This window comes from Eschrichtius robustus, chromosome 14 (assembly GCF_028021215.1).
Source record: "Eschrichtius robustus isolate mEscRob2 chromosome 14, mEscRob2.pri, whole genome shotgun sequence".
Classification (NCBI taxonomy): domain Eukaryota; kingdom Metazoa; phylum Chordata; class Mammalia; order Artiodactyla; family Eschrichtiidae; genus Eschrichtius; species Eschrichtius robustus.
The window spans coordinates 40797228-40813089 of NC_090837.1; the positions used below are offsets into that span (position 1 = coordinate 40797228).

The 15862-nt window shown below is 45.8% G+C and overlaps 1 protein-coding gene across 3 annotated transcripts in view; it reads left to right on the forward strand.

The window, feature by feature from the left end:
* The window catches only part of LAMA3 (laminin subunit alpha 3), a 244295-nt gene that overhangs the window by 100734 nt on the left and 127699 nt on the right, over window positions 1-15862 (forward strand). For 2 of the 3 annotated variants that reach the window (XM_068563501.1, XM_068563499.1), the window contains exons 13-18: window positions 6998-7135; window positions 9875-9921; window positions 10863-10962; window positions 11666-11718; window positions 11930-12035; window positions 12781-12880. In XM_068563501.1, coding sequence (XP_068419602.1) covers window positions 6998-7135; window positions 9875-9921; window positions 10863-10962; window positions 11666-11718; window positions 11930-12035; window positions 12781-12880 — 544 coding nt within the window. The remainder of the gene's footprint in view (window positions 1-6997; window positions 7136-9874; window positions 9922-10862; window positions 10963-11665; window positions 11719-11929; window positions 12036-12780; window positions 12881-15862) is intronic. The other variant, XM_068563500.1, reaches the window with a different exon arrangement.

Here is a 15862-nt window from a genome sequence, read left to right on the forward strand (position 1 = left end):
GACGGGAAGTGGTACCTGCATAGTGTTGAGGAAACTGCCAAGTAGACAAGGGCGGGGGGCAGGGTGTTCCGGGAGAGGGAACGGCACACACAAAGCCACAGGCTTGGTTTGCCTCTTAGTCCCCCATCCTAGTAAGAGTCACTGAAGGCGCTGGAGGGGAAGGGGAGGAGTCTGGCCCAGTCCCTAGAGCATGATGGATGTGCAGTAAATGTTGGGTGACCAGCAAATGAATGAATGAATTTGCCCCCGTTCTTCTCCTCCGCCTCCTTCCCATTGCCTGCCATTGTTCTCCTCGGTGGCTAACGTCGTAGGGAAAATGAGGGGAGAGAAGAAGGGAAGGTGATCAGTCAGGGCTCAGGGCCGGAACTAAACCCAGCAGGGACTTGCTGTGGGTTATTAGGTGCTCACCGACTCAGGCTCCAGGCTGGGCTTCCAAAGAGGCTCCTGGTGTCAAGCCCAGACTCCTGCCATGCAGCTCAGGGACAGGGGGACTGCGGTCCTTTTGCCTCCATGGCCATCCAAGGCCCCCAGGAAGCCAGCCAGGGCACAGCAGCAGAAATGCTCAGCCTTTCTAATCTTTTTTTTTTTAAATTTTTAAATTTTATTTATTTTTGGCTGTGTTGGATCTTCGCTGCTGCATGCGGGCTTTCTCTAGTTGTGGCGAGCGGGGGCCACTCTTCGTTGCAGTGCATGGGCTTCTCATTGCGGTGGCCTCTCATTGCGGAGCACGGGCTCTAGGCGTGCGGGCTTCAGTAGCTGTGGCACGCAGGCTCAGTAGTTGTGGCTCACGGGCTCTAGAGTGCAGGCTCAGTAGTTGCAGCACACGGGCTTAGTTGCTCCGCGGCATGTGGGATCTTCCCAGACCAGGGATCGAACTGGTGTCCCCTGCATTGACAGGCGGATTTCCAACGACTGCGCCACCAGGGAAGCCCCAGCCTTTCTAATCTTATTCAAGTAGTTATTTGCAAAACCCGATTGGCATCCAGAGCCCAGCTCCAGGAGAATCTGGGAAGTGCTGTTTCTAGCTTCCAGCCTCTGAGCACAGGAGGAGGGTAGCATCGGTACGGAGGCATGTCACCCATGAGGGCGGCCACACTAAGGAGCTGGGAGAGTGGGGCAGGAGCAGGAAGGTCCCTACCCGAAGCAGGAGACAAAGTGGCAAAGAACAGGGTTCGCACTAGCTATCGACTTGGGTAAGTTCTTACCCCCTCTGTTCCTCAGTTTCCTGGTAATAGTGCCCGCCCTGTGACATGTTGTGTGGGTTACGTGTGTACTGATGTGTAAAATTCTTAGAGCCCGGGAAGCACTCACCTGTACGGTAGCTGCTATTCCTTTAACCCTCCTTTCTCTGCCTCATACTTTCCTCTACATCATTTTAAGAGCCTGTAGCCTTAATCCTGGTTGATCTCCCTGTTTGCATAGATGTCTGTGTGCCATATCCCAAGCCCTTCTTTTTCCTCCTGATCCCCTGACGTGTCCTGGACCTCTATCCTCTGCCCCACTTCTCAGCCTTTGCCTCTCGGGCCACAGAAGCTCTCGGCAGTCCCTGCCCAGAGATTTAGGTCACCTGGCGGGTGGAAGGGTAAGGAAAGGAAGGGGTATCTTTTGTTTCTCTGCCTTGACTTCAACCAGAGAAGTTCAGTATTAGAATTTGGAATGCCCAGTGCATTTCCTGTGGAAACCTCAGTACAGGTGATGCTTATGTTGGAGTTGTATGAATCATACTAGAGGCAGATTCAGTGCTGAGCTGGCACTATGGTCTGGTGTGGTCACCTTGTCCTTGTACATATATTGTTTCTGTTTAAAGACATCCCAAATAATGAAGTTTTGGAACACGAGTTGGGGGCGCTTACATTTCTATTTTAAGCTGGAGGCACTGAATCTCTCATTGACCAAATGAAGAAGAACTAGCAGGAGGGAGACGGGATGGAGGCCTTCCATTTCAGGGTCCACTAGGGGCCAAGTCTAGAGGGACTTATGTGGGGAGCGGGCAAGGTTAAGAGTAGTGAAAACGAGGTCTGTCGGACAAAAGCAGGAGGAGAAGATTCAGGGCAGCCTCATTCCTGGCGGGGTGTAGAGGTGTGCCCTAAAGTTTGTTCTTCCAGATTTGAACAATTAGGCTCTGGAAGCGTTTGGGATACTCCTACATTCTGTCAGCGATGTTCTCCCTTCTCTAGTGCTTGCTTTTTCTAACAGCTTTTGTGATCTTTTAAATTTTTTCCTCGGGGGCAGCGTTGAAGCCAGTGGCTGAAGCCCAGACATGCTGAAATCTGAATCTGGTCTAGCATCAAGGTCTGACCCAGTATTTTGTGATCTTTCTTAGATGAAGTTGATTGCTTGGCCCATGGAATTTTAGAATCAAACCAGTGTGGCCCCAAATGCTACATCAGATGGTCCAGTATATTCTAGCCAAAAAATGTTTGTGTGGCTTTGCTCTATATTGCTTTAAAAATTTAAAAAGTCATCTTAAAAAGAAGTCTAAAACCCTTCTCAATTGCGCTTTCCAACTGCAGTCCAGCGTTTATGTTTTGCATTAACTTAATTTACTCCAGACTTTAAGCACAAGGCTATCTCCTTCTCAGTTTGTTTTTGACTCACTCAAGTGCCCTGCAGTTTTTTCTTGTAGCTGAAAGTCAAATCGTAGATGTGAGGCCACATAGAGAATTGTCTCTGTGTATTTCAGTTTTACGTTTGTGTTGACGTCTGACTCAGCTCTTTATCTGCAACCACAAAACACACCGCGACTCTCTGGGAACTTGGTCCTTTGGGGATTTACTGTTCCCTTTTCCTCCTCTCCGTCCGTCGTCATTCCTGCCTTCCTGACCTTCTTCATTTTTCTCTTCCTCTTCTTTCCTTCCTCCTCCCTCTTTTTTTTTTCTGGTGCGGTTTGCTAAGTAGCAACTAGTCAGCACTTAGAACATAGGCCAGGAGGGTGGGAGTGTGGAGACGGCGGTCCTCCCATGACTTGGCACTGAAGGCACTCAAAGTGCAGCTGCTCCCAAACCGCAGTGGCCCAGGGCCCGAACTGTCCCCATTGTTGTTTGTCTTTGGGTTGTAGTTGCAGACTTTTCCTTAGAAAAGTCCTGGCAACATATGTTACCAGTGCAAGGTTAACCTCCTTCTGCGTGTCAGCATATTCTCATGAATCCGACAAACTGGCCCCGGGAAGAAGCCAAAGGAACCGGCAGATGGCAGAAGGCACAGCAGGGGAAAGTTTCTGACCTGGGATGCTCCCAGGAGAGCCCTCCTGGCCTTTCCAAGGGAGAAAACAAAATCCATAGGGCTGGGCCAAGTTCTGTGCAATTTTGCTTTGAACTGGCCCTTTGCTTTGTAATTCAACGTGTATCTAGGAGAACATTGAGGTGATCGGAAGAAGCCTTGGGATTTTCTGTAGATCTGATCTGCTCTCAGTCCAGTTAGCCAGAGAAGTGGAGGGTGCTAAGTCTTGTGGAACTGAAATGTTGGCTTTGCGGCTCTGAGTGAAGAGTGCCAAAGAAGGCGCCAGCCTGCTTTTCCAACAGAAGGAAAAGCTCTAAAATCACGCGCGACGAGAGCACCCCTGAAACAATAAGGAGCTCTGTTTCCCTTGCAGTTTCTGTGTTGTCTAGTACTGTCGCCTCACTCTGTGAGCTTATTCACTGCAGGGGAAGAAGCTGGCATTCCTCAGAGCAATACCTCTCAGAGCAGCGCTGCAAGAGTCAAGGAGAGAATGCACATCAGTAGAACTACAGGGCTGGACCTGGAAGAGCATTTCAATAGCTGCTTATCCCTTCATTTAACAAACATCTATCTGGCATGTACTGGGGACCAGGACTGTGCTTGATGCTGGAAGATTTGGGGGGAGCACAGCAGACAAGCTCCCTGATTCCCTGGACCTTTATTATCTTTTTTTTTTTTAATACTCTTTGGGAATAAAAGTGTCTTAAAGCAAAAGCACAGTGAGGAGCAGACGAGAAGAAAATACTCCAGAAACTCCGAAGGACCTGGCTCAAAACAAAGAGCAGAATTCAAATATTCGTAAAGACTTATAGTATTTCCAAGAGTGAGAAAAGGCTACCAGTGTTGGGGTTCGGGTTTGGGATCTGACAACTTTCACTGATAGTTGGATTGAAATGCGAAGTGTGATGCCAGATTGAGGAATTCAGGATTTAAAATAATGTACCTGCGTTTAAGGCTGCATCTTTGTTTTCGCTTCTGGAGTGTAACCGCATCTCCTGAGGCTCCCTGGACAACCCCTTTGGCCCTGGGAGTCAGGGTCGGCGTCACCCACGTGATGCTGGCTGGAGCTGCCACCTCTGTGCTCCAGGCTCCTGCTGCTTCTACCCCGACTGCCTGCACGAGTGTTTCCTCTCTGTCTTCACTTTCCTTTAAAGGAAGAATAGCAGAAAGAACCTGTGTTAGGGTTCTCCAGAGGAACAGAACCCACAGGATATGTGTCTGTATATATAGATAGATGTGGGTATAGATAGATTTATTTTAAGGGCTCGGCTCCCGGATTGCGGGGGCTGACAAGGCTGAAGTCTGCAGGGCAGCAGGCTGGAGACTAGGGAGGAGGTGATGCCGCAGCTGGAGCCCACAGGCCTTCTGGAGGCGGAATTTCTTCTTCCTCTGGGACCTCCCGCTTTTCTCGTAAGGTCTGCAACTGATGGGATGAGGCCCACCCACTTCGTGGAGGGCAACCTGCTTTACTCAAGGTCAGCTGATGTAAATGTTTGTCACGTCTAACAGAACGCCTTTACAGCAGCATCTAGACTGGTGTTGCGCAAACATCTGAGCCCTATAGCCTAGCTGACATGAAAACATTAACCATCACAAAGCCCAAGAACGTTTCCTCAGTAATCTGACCCCGGGGAGGGACTTGATCTCTGCAGACAGGCCTGCGGGGAACATGGGGCCACGAAGGAATGCTGACCTAGACGGCAGAAGGGCTGAGTCCTTGTCCTGCTGTCTGCCAAGCGCTGGTTGGGTGGCGCTCGGCCCGTTTCTTCCTCTGTCTTATGTTTAGTTTCTCGGCACCATATTGGTAACGCTCTAGCCCCTCTCCTGGAGTTCTAGCTCCATGTGGTCAGGGAATGTGTGTTTCTCATATTTGCCTCCACCCTGACACCTGGTCACGGGGCCGTAGAACACAATAGGCCTTCAATCAAGGTCTGCTGGATGGATGCATGTAAAATAGGAGGGTGGAAGGATGGTAAATGCTCCTAGGCCTGCCACTTCCTAGCTGGGCCTCTCAGAACAAGTCACATAGCCCGTTGAAGTCCCAGGTAACTTGTAAATGAGAAAGCGAGCCAAATTCCCTTCCAGCAGTGAGTTTATTTTGTGATTCTAGTGACAACTCGGGTAAACGCTACCACTGTTGTTATCACAGAAGAGCACTGTCAGAGTAACTCACCGCTTCCGGGCCTGGGCTGAGTGCTGTCAAAGAGAATGAAAATGGCATGGTCTCGTCCCTGTGGGAGCTCTGTGCTCCAAGGCTTAACGATGTGGGTCTTTACAGATCCTAAGGATGCCTGCAAAGAAATCACTGGAATTGGCACTTTATCTCATCTTTTCTTTCCCAAGGCATCAGCAAGTGTGGAATTTTTGAAACCTTGCAAACAAGGTTGTGTGTGTGTGTGTGTGTGTGTGTGTGTGTGTATATATATATATATATATTTTTTTTTTTTTTTTTTTTTACCGCATACACTGAATATAAATTTGGAAGTCAGGAATACTAATCCACTGATTCCCATTAATGCAGCGTGGGATGGTGTACAGAGCACATCCCAAGCACTGGGGGACTCGGATGATCACGATAGTAATGTTAGCAAGAGTGAATGTTCACTGAGCAAGCACTGCACACACTGCCCTTCTTGTCTGTGGCTGCTGATTCTCTAGTGATCTCATGGGGCGGGTACTGTCATCAGTTCGTTTCTAGAAGAGGAAACTGAGGCTTGGAGAGGCTAAGCAACGTGCCCATGATCACACAGCTATTAAGTGGCAGAGCTGTTACTTGAATCTGGATGTGTCTGCCCCAGAGACTGAAGCCCTTTGCTACAGGCTAATTCGGTGACCTTGGATAGACATGTCACTTAACTTCTGAACTTCACTATGTAACCCTGGAATTCAACGAGATAATCTCTCCAGTCCCTTCCAGTTCTTAGGGTGTTAAACCCTCCAGCTCAGGAAATAGTGGGCCATTTCCACCGCTCTCCTCTCCCCAGAAGCAGGTCCTCGCAGAGTGAGTGCTGAGTGAGGCTGAGTAACTGCCACCCTGTGGGAGGTTAGCTGCAGGGACCTGTAGGAACCTGACCCAGTAGGAAGGAGTAGAGAGGGGAATGTCCAGAATCTCTTCTCTCCATCCACGTGTGTTTAGTCACCTGCTGGAGGGGGAGGAAGGGAACCTGGGATGCATTTCTTGTCTATTCCCAACCCTGCCTGCATCACTTTTTTCATGATTATTCAGTTACACCTGACCTTGAGAAACTAAGTATGAGGAGAGGGGAAAAAGGAGGGGATCACTGTAGGCCAACCTGGACTGGAATGGTTTGCACTTGATCCCCAGTGGGATGTAGAATTAATGTGGCCTCTCCGTTGACTCACATCCCCAATCAGCAGTTCCCTGCTTCTTCCTCTGATGAGCACCATTTCTGAATGCAAGAAGCATCCCCCAAATCCTCATCCACGACCAGCCAATCTTGGTCAGTGTGAAATTAACAACAGAAAAAACCCCAGCATTTACTGATTGCTCAGTATGAGACAGGCATTGGACCCAGCTCTTTTAGGTATTATCTTTATCTAATCCTGGCAACAATCTTATCAAGTAGATGCTAATATTATTCCCATTTAAGAAAGGGGAAACTGAGGCTTAGAGCAATCGAGCGACTTGTTTCAAATTCCATGTCCCATAAGAGGTGGAGCTGGAACTTGCATTTGGGTCTTTCTGGCCCTGCCTCCGTACTCTTATCCGGGTCCTGTGCCCCGTTGCCCTGGGTCTTACTGAGGTCTTTTCATCCAGCCTGCCAGTGTTCAGCCCTTGGTTCCTACCAGACGCTGTGCAGCCCGGTGACTGGACAGTGCGAGTGTCAGCTGGGGATCACAGGACAACGGTGTGACAGGTGTCTCTCAGATGCCTCTGATTTCCCCCACTGCCAAGGTAGGGAAGACATCAGAATGCCGGAGGGCGGGTTCCTCTCTGAAGTGTGTGCGGGCAGCTTCCCAAAGAAGCCTGCAGACACCTGCAGACCCACCACTGGTCACTGCTACACTTTTGACCCTAATCTGCCTGGTTCCTCCCCAATTTGAGTCCATTGAAAACGGGTGTACCAGTTATACATCTTAAAAGAAATCTAAAAATGATTTATTCCTAAAATTTTAAAAATTATTTAATGTGCTATAAATTTGTGTTTCTTCTTTTCTTTTCTTTTTTTTTTTAATATTTATTTGGTTGCACTGGGTCTTAGTTGTGGCTCGTGGGCTCCTTAGTTGTGGCATGCATGTGGGATCTGGTTCCCTGACCAGAGATCTAACCCGGGCCGCCTGCACTGGGAGTGTGGAGGCTTAACCACTGCACCACCAGGGAAGTCCCCATAAATTTGTGTTTCTTGACTTGCATGTAAATTCTCTGTGTAGCAGTGTGGCAGAGGTGACCCCTTTTCGCTAAGCTGAGCATTCTTGTCCCCCTTCCCAAGGCAAAGTGGCTTCTCTCTGGTCCTGGGTGGCGGCACCGATGTGGCTGCCCCGTAATTTCCTGCAGGTGTTCTCACAGGTCCCCCTGCAGGCAGGCAGAGCAGGGCTTTGCTGGGGTTCTGCTCCCCTCTTCTCTTGCCTGCCACTGGCCTCCTGGGGGATAGTGTCATCACACATCAGCCCAGGTGTGAGGGGCCAGGGAGTGGGGTGGACCAGAGTCTATTCAGTTTGGAAAGAGTGAGCCAAGGATTGAAACACTGTCCTGGGTCGGTCCTCATGCCTGCAATGATACGAGAGATGAGAGTGTGCCGGGCTCGGTGACTCAGGGCACAGACCAAAGATGCCCAGGAATCTCCTTGTGCCCCCGGAGTGTGCAGGCCCCAGTGGCAAGTAGCTCCTGACTGCTGCTTTCAGAGACCCTTTCTCTGTTGAGAAGTGGGTGTTTGTGAAAGGCTGACCCAGACTTTGCGTCAGGAGACTGTGGTTTTCTCAGACCCCTTCCTGCTCCTGATGGCGCTTGGAGCCTGGCACGCGGAACCATCTGAAGACAGGGCTGCAGCTCCAACTTGATTCCCCAGAACCTCGCTGACCAGAATCCTCAAGAGACCAGGCTTTCTTGCCGGTGGCAACAGTAGCCAGCAGTCAGAGGGGACTGCTCACTTGGGAGAAGGCCTGGAGGTCCCTGGAGAGGGAGGCTGTCCCAGGCTGGGTGTCCTCACCTCCTCGGGGTCGGGAGTGGAAGGAAGTGCTAAGCAGTGGGCAGAGGGGCTGGGCAGCCAGGACAAGTTCCCTGGAGCTGGATGGGGCCGCTGGGCAGCTTGGGGAGGAGCCAAGGGCTGGGTGGGGCCAGGCTGGAAAGCAACAAGGAGCTGGAAGGTTGTGTTGGCTTGTTACAGAAGAATTCAGGAGCATTAAAAAAGGAAGAGACAGAGGGCTTCCCTGGTGGCGCAGTGGTTAAGAATCTGCCTGCCAATGCAGGGGACAGGGGTTTGAGCCCTGGTCCGGGAAGATCCCACATGCCATGGAGCAACTAAGCCCGTGCGCCACAACTACTGAGCCTGAGCTCTAGAGCCTGTGAGCCACAACTGAGCCCACGAGCCACAACTACTGAAGCCCGCATGCCTAAAGCCCACGCTCTGCAACAAGAGAAGCCACCACAATGAGAAGCCCGTGCACCGCAACGAAGAGTAACCCCCACTCGCCGCAACTAGAGAAAGCCCGCATGCAGCAACGAAGACCTAACTCAGCCAAAAATAAATAAATAAATTTGTAAAAAGAAAAAAATGGAAGAGACAGAGAGAGAATATCATCAAGGGGGAAGTTGAAACAAAGAGAGGAGACAATAAGGCAAAAAGTCTAGGGAGCAACATGTAAGAAAACAAGATCATTTATGGGTTTATTTAAATTATTTGAAAAAGAAGGCTCAGAGCAGGCTTACCCAAACTCTCTTCATTTTTATTATTTATTTATTTATTATTTTGGCCTCACAGCTTGTGGGATGTTAGTTCCCCAACCAGGGATTGAACCCAGGCCTTCGGCAGTGAGAATGCCGAGTCCTAACCACTTGACCGCCAGGGAGTTCCCTCTTCATTTTTAATGCCGTGTGATAGTAATGCTGAGACACTGCAAGACCCTAATTTGTTGAAAAGAGATTATTACATTGGGTTTGTGATACTATATTGACAAAGGCAAGAAAGCAAATTAATTGATTTTAGAAATAATTTTAATACAGGTGGAGAACAAGGGGGCTGTGATAGTTAAAGAATTGTCTTGAGTCACTAAAAAATATACTTACAAATTCTGTAACATCTAATTGGACAATTAAAAAATCTCTTGGTACAATACTGCCCTCTTCTGGACAACCCTAACGATGTTCAAAATTAAAGACTCCTTTCCCCAGTCTCCTTTGTTATCAGTTGGAAGTGAACTTTTTAGTAGCAGGCAGGGAAGAGAGTTGTTCAGTGGCCAAAGGGGTGATTTGGGGATTAAGGACCATGAAGATTGTTCAAGGTGTCTTCTTCTGAATTACATGCAAAGTCCTTGCCACCCATCTATCAAAAAATACAAATGTAGATGTAGCAGTTTTAAAAACAAGTAAAACTTAAAAAACAAAAATAAAACCAAAAAAACCCTCAAAACATCAAAACAAAGGGACAAACAAACGTTAAAACCCCAGACATTTAAACCCCTTCTAAATCATATACAGGCTCCAGCAGTGTCTGTGACCCAGCCGGAACCCTGGACTCCAGTTTGGTAAGTAGAGGATTGTAAAAGGGTGGCGATTCTAACTATTGTTCTGATACTTATTTGAGACCGACACATTTGGGAGCTTCCTGAAATTAAAAGTAAATTAAAATAAGACCTGAGGCCAAATAGCTTGAAGAGACCATTGCTCTTTTTCAAAGTGCATATGTGATATTGTGATTTTCTGCCCAAAACAAAAGAATACGGTTTATTTAAACTTTGAATTGTAAAGTCCTAGCATTACTCTGAGGGCGTTGCCACCCTGGAAACCTGCACATAAGCCGGCCATACATAATTAAAATTAAGAAAATCAGAGGCCAGTACACATTTAATTAAGCTGTGTACAAAGTAATTGCAATTTATTTGCTATTACTCCAAGCACAATACCATGGCATTCTGATTCATTTTCTAAGCACTTTAGAAATTATCTGTCTTCTTGGCCTCAGAGCTTGGAGAAGCTGGAACTCCCGGCCCTGGAGGGAAAGGGGAGAGACATTTTGCCTTTTCACTATGGGGCTTCAAGATGTTTAAGCAAGGCAGTGACTCTGGCATATTATAGACACACTTGCAGATAAACATAATTTTCTACTACCTCTCAGCATGTTAAATATTCAGATATTTTCCATTAAGATTTATAGTCCATGCTGTAACAGAATCAACAAATAATGACAATGTTATAAATGAGTCGTTAAAATTTTTTTTCTTTTTCTGAATTTTCCAGTTTTGCTTTAACCACGTATATGGCTTATGTGTATAACAAATAAATAAATAATAAAACAAAATCAATTAGCAGACTGTTGAAATCAACCCAGTACTTTTATTCCTCCTGGATACACTTAATTTACATTTCGTGACCAAAATATATTTCTGTGACAAGCTTTGTTCAGAACACTTGTTTGGAAACCTCTTAATTCTGAGATGTCAAGCATTAGTTTGATTTTCTTTTAAAGGGGCATTGCCGATGCAAGCTTCATGTTGAAAGTCCTACTTGTAGCATCTGCAAACCATTATATTGGAATCTGGCCAAAGAAAACCCCAGTGGATGTTCAGGTGAGGTTTCCTATGAACAATATTTTACTGTATTGTAATTTCCTCTTGATTTTCTTTACCTCAGTGACTCAACTCACAAAAGAGCTATTGATTTAATCTGTTCAGTTTGTTTGAAATTCTGTATAAATGTCTTGATTTTTTTTTCCCCCACTTTTGGCAGAACTTCTGTCATTTTCAAAATCTCAGCAAGGGATTTATATCCTGTTTCCATATGTATCATGTTGTTTGAGAAAGCAGCTGCTTGATAAATGGTTTTTCCGCCTTGTTTTTATAATCTACACTTCCCGGTTTAATTTTATTTTCATTTTATGCTTAGATTGAAGCCAGTATAGGAACTTGGAAACACCAAGCTTCAGATGGCTAAGTGGAGTGAATATCTTTTAATAGGGTATATTTTCATGTAAGCATATCAATAATGACCTTGACATTAGAATCATTTAAAAATCCCATGATGTTGTAGCTTTTGTCTTTTATGAGTGGTCATAAACAAACCAGTACTCCTTGTAGGTAGATGGTATTGATCTGGCTGCTGGGTTCTGCTGACCCCAGAAAGTAATTCAGTTTTATGCCTGACTGCTGCAAAGTAGAGTTCTGCTGAAGCATGCTAGAAAGTGATTGTAGTATTGCTGGTGTGTCCTGTTCCCAGAGCCGGAACTGTCCTTTTTTGTAACCTTGGTCCAAGGATGCTCTCTTATCTTCCCAGAATGCCAATGCCATGTGGCGGGAACCATGAGCGGAATTGGAGAGTGCGGGCAGGTAATGTGGGCCTATTTTTCCTGGGATGCCGGTAGAATATACTAGCAGTTAATTGTGGGGTTTCTGCAGGAGGGTGTTAGTGCCATCTTCATGGAAGTTTTCAGATCCCGGCTACCCTGCTTCAAATGACACAATGAGCCAGTTTGAAATCTTGAAGATTAGCAAATTCTGTAATCTCACCAAATTTTGTCATCCGCTCATTGTTCTGCAGTTAGATGGTGACTGTCACTGTAAGTCCCACGTCGGTGGTGATTCCTGTGACACATGCGAAGATGGATATTTTGCTTTGGAAAAGAGCAGTTACTTTGGGTGTCAAGGTAAATCCTTCCAGGGGGTCCTGAGTAAGGCAAAAGGACAAAAGATGGGCAAAGACTGGCAGAGTAACCTTGCTTCTGAGTTCACTGTCTTCTTGCAGACTTTCTGATGGGATGGGACTGAAAAGATCTGTCCAGGGAAATTGGCCAAACATTGCCTTAAAACTAGAAGTAAATTGCAAACAGGGCTGTTTCCACTTTTCTTCTACCAGCACACTGTTGGTTTAATTATAAAAAAATCATAATTGGGATGCGGGGGACCCATAGGGGAGATGTAAATAACATCAAGACTTAGAGATTTTAAAGATAAATTTTGAAATATTAAAAAAGCTCACACAATAATATTGTGTGATAATATTGTGTTAAATAATGAAGTTGCAGGAGCCCCACAAGGCTACTCTGGTATCTTTCAAGCAGCCTCTCCTTAGCACCCACTGTTTACAGTAGCACTATGCTGTGAAATCGTGTTTAGCTCCTGGGCTGCAGTCGCCTTACATGGGACAACAGTGTTGGAACTGGCCTACAAATGCACCTCCAACTTTCACGTGGACTCTTGGGGGGACTTGCTGTCTTACTTTGGGAGGTTCTTACATATTTCAAACACCTGCCAGATGTGAGGTGTGGCAAGGGAAAGAAGGCGCAGCCCTGCAACCCGGGGCTTCCTGATTTCCACTTCTCATAGAGGGAGGGGAAGCCTCCGGCATGGAGATGCTTTGATGGGTGACCACTGCTGTTTCCCGACTCTCAGGGTGTCAGTGTGACATCGGTGGAGCCGTCACCCCTGTGTGCAGCGGGCCCTCCGGAGTCTGCCGGTGCCGAGAGCACGTCATGGGGAAGACCTGCCAGCGGTGAGTCTTCACGGAGGTTCCCTCCATACTGACGTCATGAAGGCTCTCTCAGAGTCCTGTCTGTGCCGGCAGTTCTGGGGCAGAGAGAAGCGGTCCCCAGGTGAGAGGGCCAGTGAAGCTGTACTGTCATTTGCCATCTGGACACTTGTCACTGAGGCCAATTAAAACAGGAGGTAAAGTTGCCCTAAAAACGGTTCCACTTTGTAGATCACAGAGTGGCCTCACTGGAAAGTTCCCAGAGATGCAAAAAGCCAAGTGGGCGAGACTTGGGCTGGATGCACGAGGTGGGTTCCCACAGCTGAACCTCCACGTGGAAGTCACAGCCTGGAGGAGCCCAGCAGATGCAGCTCCTGCTTCTCCCTCGGGATCCGTGACTGTGGGGGTGGGGGTTAAGACAACTTTAGAAGTGGGAGGAAGTCCCTCATCTCATGCAGAAGCAAATCAAAATGAACGGGAGCAAGGCAGCCAAGTGGAGACTGAAGTCCCAGAGGGGCTATAGCAGGTATGGAGCACGCTGCCTCTGTCCTGCCTGTTTAGCAGTTTCTATATTTATCTGAAACCATGATCCATCCGTAATTGTCCATTAGTGGAAGGAAGAAAATTTTTAATATTCTGACTTTTTAAAAAAAATAATATTTATTTATTTTTGGCTGCGTTGGGTCTTCGTTGCGGTGCATGGGCTTCTCACTGAGGTGGCTTCTCTTGTTGCAGAGCACGGGCTCTAGGCACGTGGGCTTCAGTAGTTGTGGCACACAGGCTTAGTTGCTCCACGGCATGTGGGATCTTCCTGGACCAGGGCTCGAACCCATGTCCCCTGCATTGGCAGGCGGATTCTTAACCACTGAGCCACCAGGGAAACCCTCTGACTTTTAATCATACACTGAAACTCTTGTGAAATGCAACTTGTGAATCTCAAGTACCTTCACTACTTCTGCATTGTCAACAGGTTAATAAAGAGATCTTTAATGCAATCAAGGCGAACCGTATGTATTGGGTTGGCCAGAAAGTTCGTTTGGATTTTTCTGTAAGATGTTACAGAAAAACATGAACGAACTTTTTGGCCAACCCAGTACTTAGAATGACGCTTCTCTCCTTTTCCTCCATGTTTCCAACATTTGAATTCTCAGGATCAGAGCAGCTCAGCTGTGCTTTCTTCCATTGTTTCTAAATGACAGTAAAAGGGGCCTCATAGTAAAATGTATGTGAAGAAAGGCACGTCTGTAGTTTTGTTTTCCTGCAGATGAGCGAGGTTCACCATAGACCAGAGGAACTTCATAAATTGGCTCAGAAACATTTTCAACCCATGTTTTACCTCTTCCCACCTTCCTCTTGATAAAGTGAGCTTTCCCCCTACTGAATCAGCATGAGTTTTTTCTCCTTCCAGCTATGTAGGTGATTGGCTAATTTGAGGGTTGAAATAATGCATCAGAATAAATTACCCACCCTGAGGCCAAAATATTGACATTACAGCCAATACATATATATATGGAATTTAGATTATCCTTTGATTTAGTAGTAAATGATAAATGAAATAAAAGGATAGCACACCAACAACATAGATGCCACAGCACCTTTTTCCAGGTTGATAAATTTTGCGTCTTTTTGTCCTAAATTCCTCCAAATGTTTGTTTATGGTATTATTTGTGTATTTTTAGTTTTTCTTACAAGTTTAGAAAGCATTCACATTCACTTTGTTTTCTAAATAGTTTTTGTGATAACGTAATATGTGTTACATTGTAAAATTTTAATAAGTACCTAAAAGTAAAAAGGCAAAGGAAAATCTTCATTCTGCCGCCCAGAGATAACCCCTTTTAAAATTTTTTGTATATTTTCTAGGCTTTTTCTATGAATAAAAATTAGTATTGTATTTTATCATATAATTTATATCAATTTTTTCACATGATATCATGAACATTTTCCATTGTAATTAAGTAGTGTTCAAAATATTTAATGGTTACATAATATTTAATAATTTCTTTATTTCATAATTGTACATATATTTTGTTTCCAAGTTTTCACTGTTGTAGACATTCTTTTATGTTAATTTTTTTTTTTTTTTAATTTATTTTTGGCTGCGTTGGGTTTTCTTTGCTGCGCGTGGACTTTTCTCTAGTTGCTGTTGTCTTCGTTGCGGTGCACGGGCTTCTCATTGCGGTGGCTTCTCTTGTAGTGGAGCACGGGCTCTAGGCACGTGGGCTTCAGTAGTTGGGGCACACGGGCTCAGTAGTTGTGGCGACGGGCTTAGTTGCTCCATGGCATGTGGGATCTTCCCAGACCAGGGCTCAAACCCATGTCCCTGCATTGGCAGGTGGATTCTTAACCACTGCGCCACCAGGGAAGCCCTATGTTAATTTTTGACCCTATAAAATCATTCTTTAGAATATATTCCCTGAAGTAGAATTTCTATGTCAATGGGAATGAACATTTTTAGGGATCTTCATAAATTACCTCCATAAATTACATTCATAAATTACCTTCATAAGTTGTAAGCATTCCTAATTCGACTTGCAATATAGGAGCATGCCCTTTTATTTCCCTTGACTAATTGGTCTTTATGGCTTTAAATCCACTAACAGTTATTAGCTTGGGACTGGATTGTCAAAATACGCCATTTTGAAGAACTTCAAGTAGTTTGAATATAAAATGTCACACAAGCAATAGAATATTTTTGATCCCTCTCTGTGACCACCATTATCAGACTCTTGAAAGGAATCCATTTATAGGCATATAGTTTAAGAGAAAACAAGACATAGAAAAGTCATTCTAATGATCAAAATATATATGTATATGTAGAGAAAATGTATCTAACTTGTAAACTTGGCATACGAAGTATTTTATGTCGTGTTCACTATGATATCTGCAGTGCTTAGCAACAGTGCCTGGCAAAGATATTAATATTTGTGTAATCAGTGAATATGAGTATAAATGAATGAATTTATGGTAAATAGCCCAATTTGACTTTGCTAAATCGTTGACAACCAT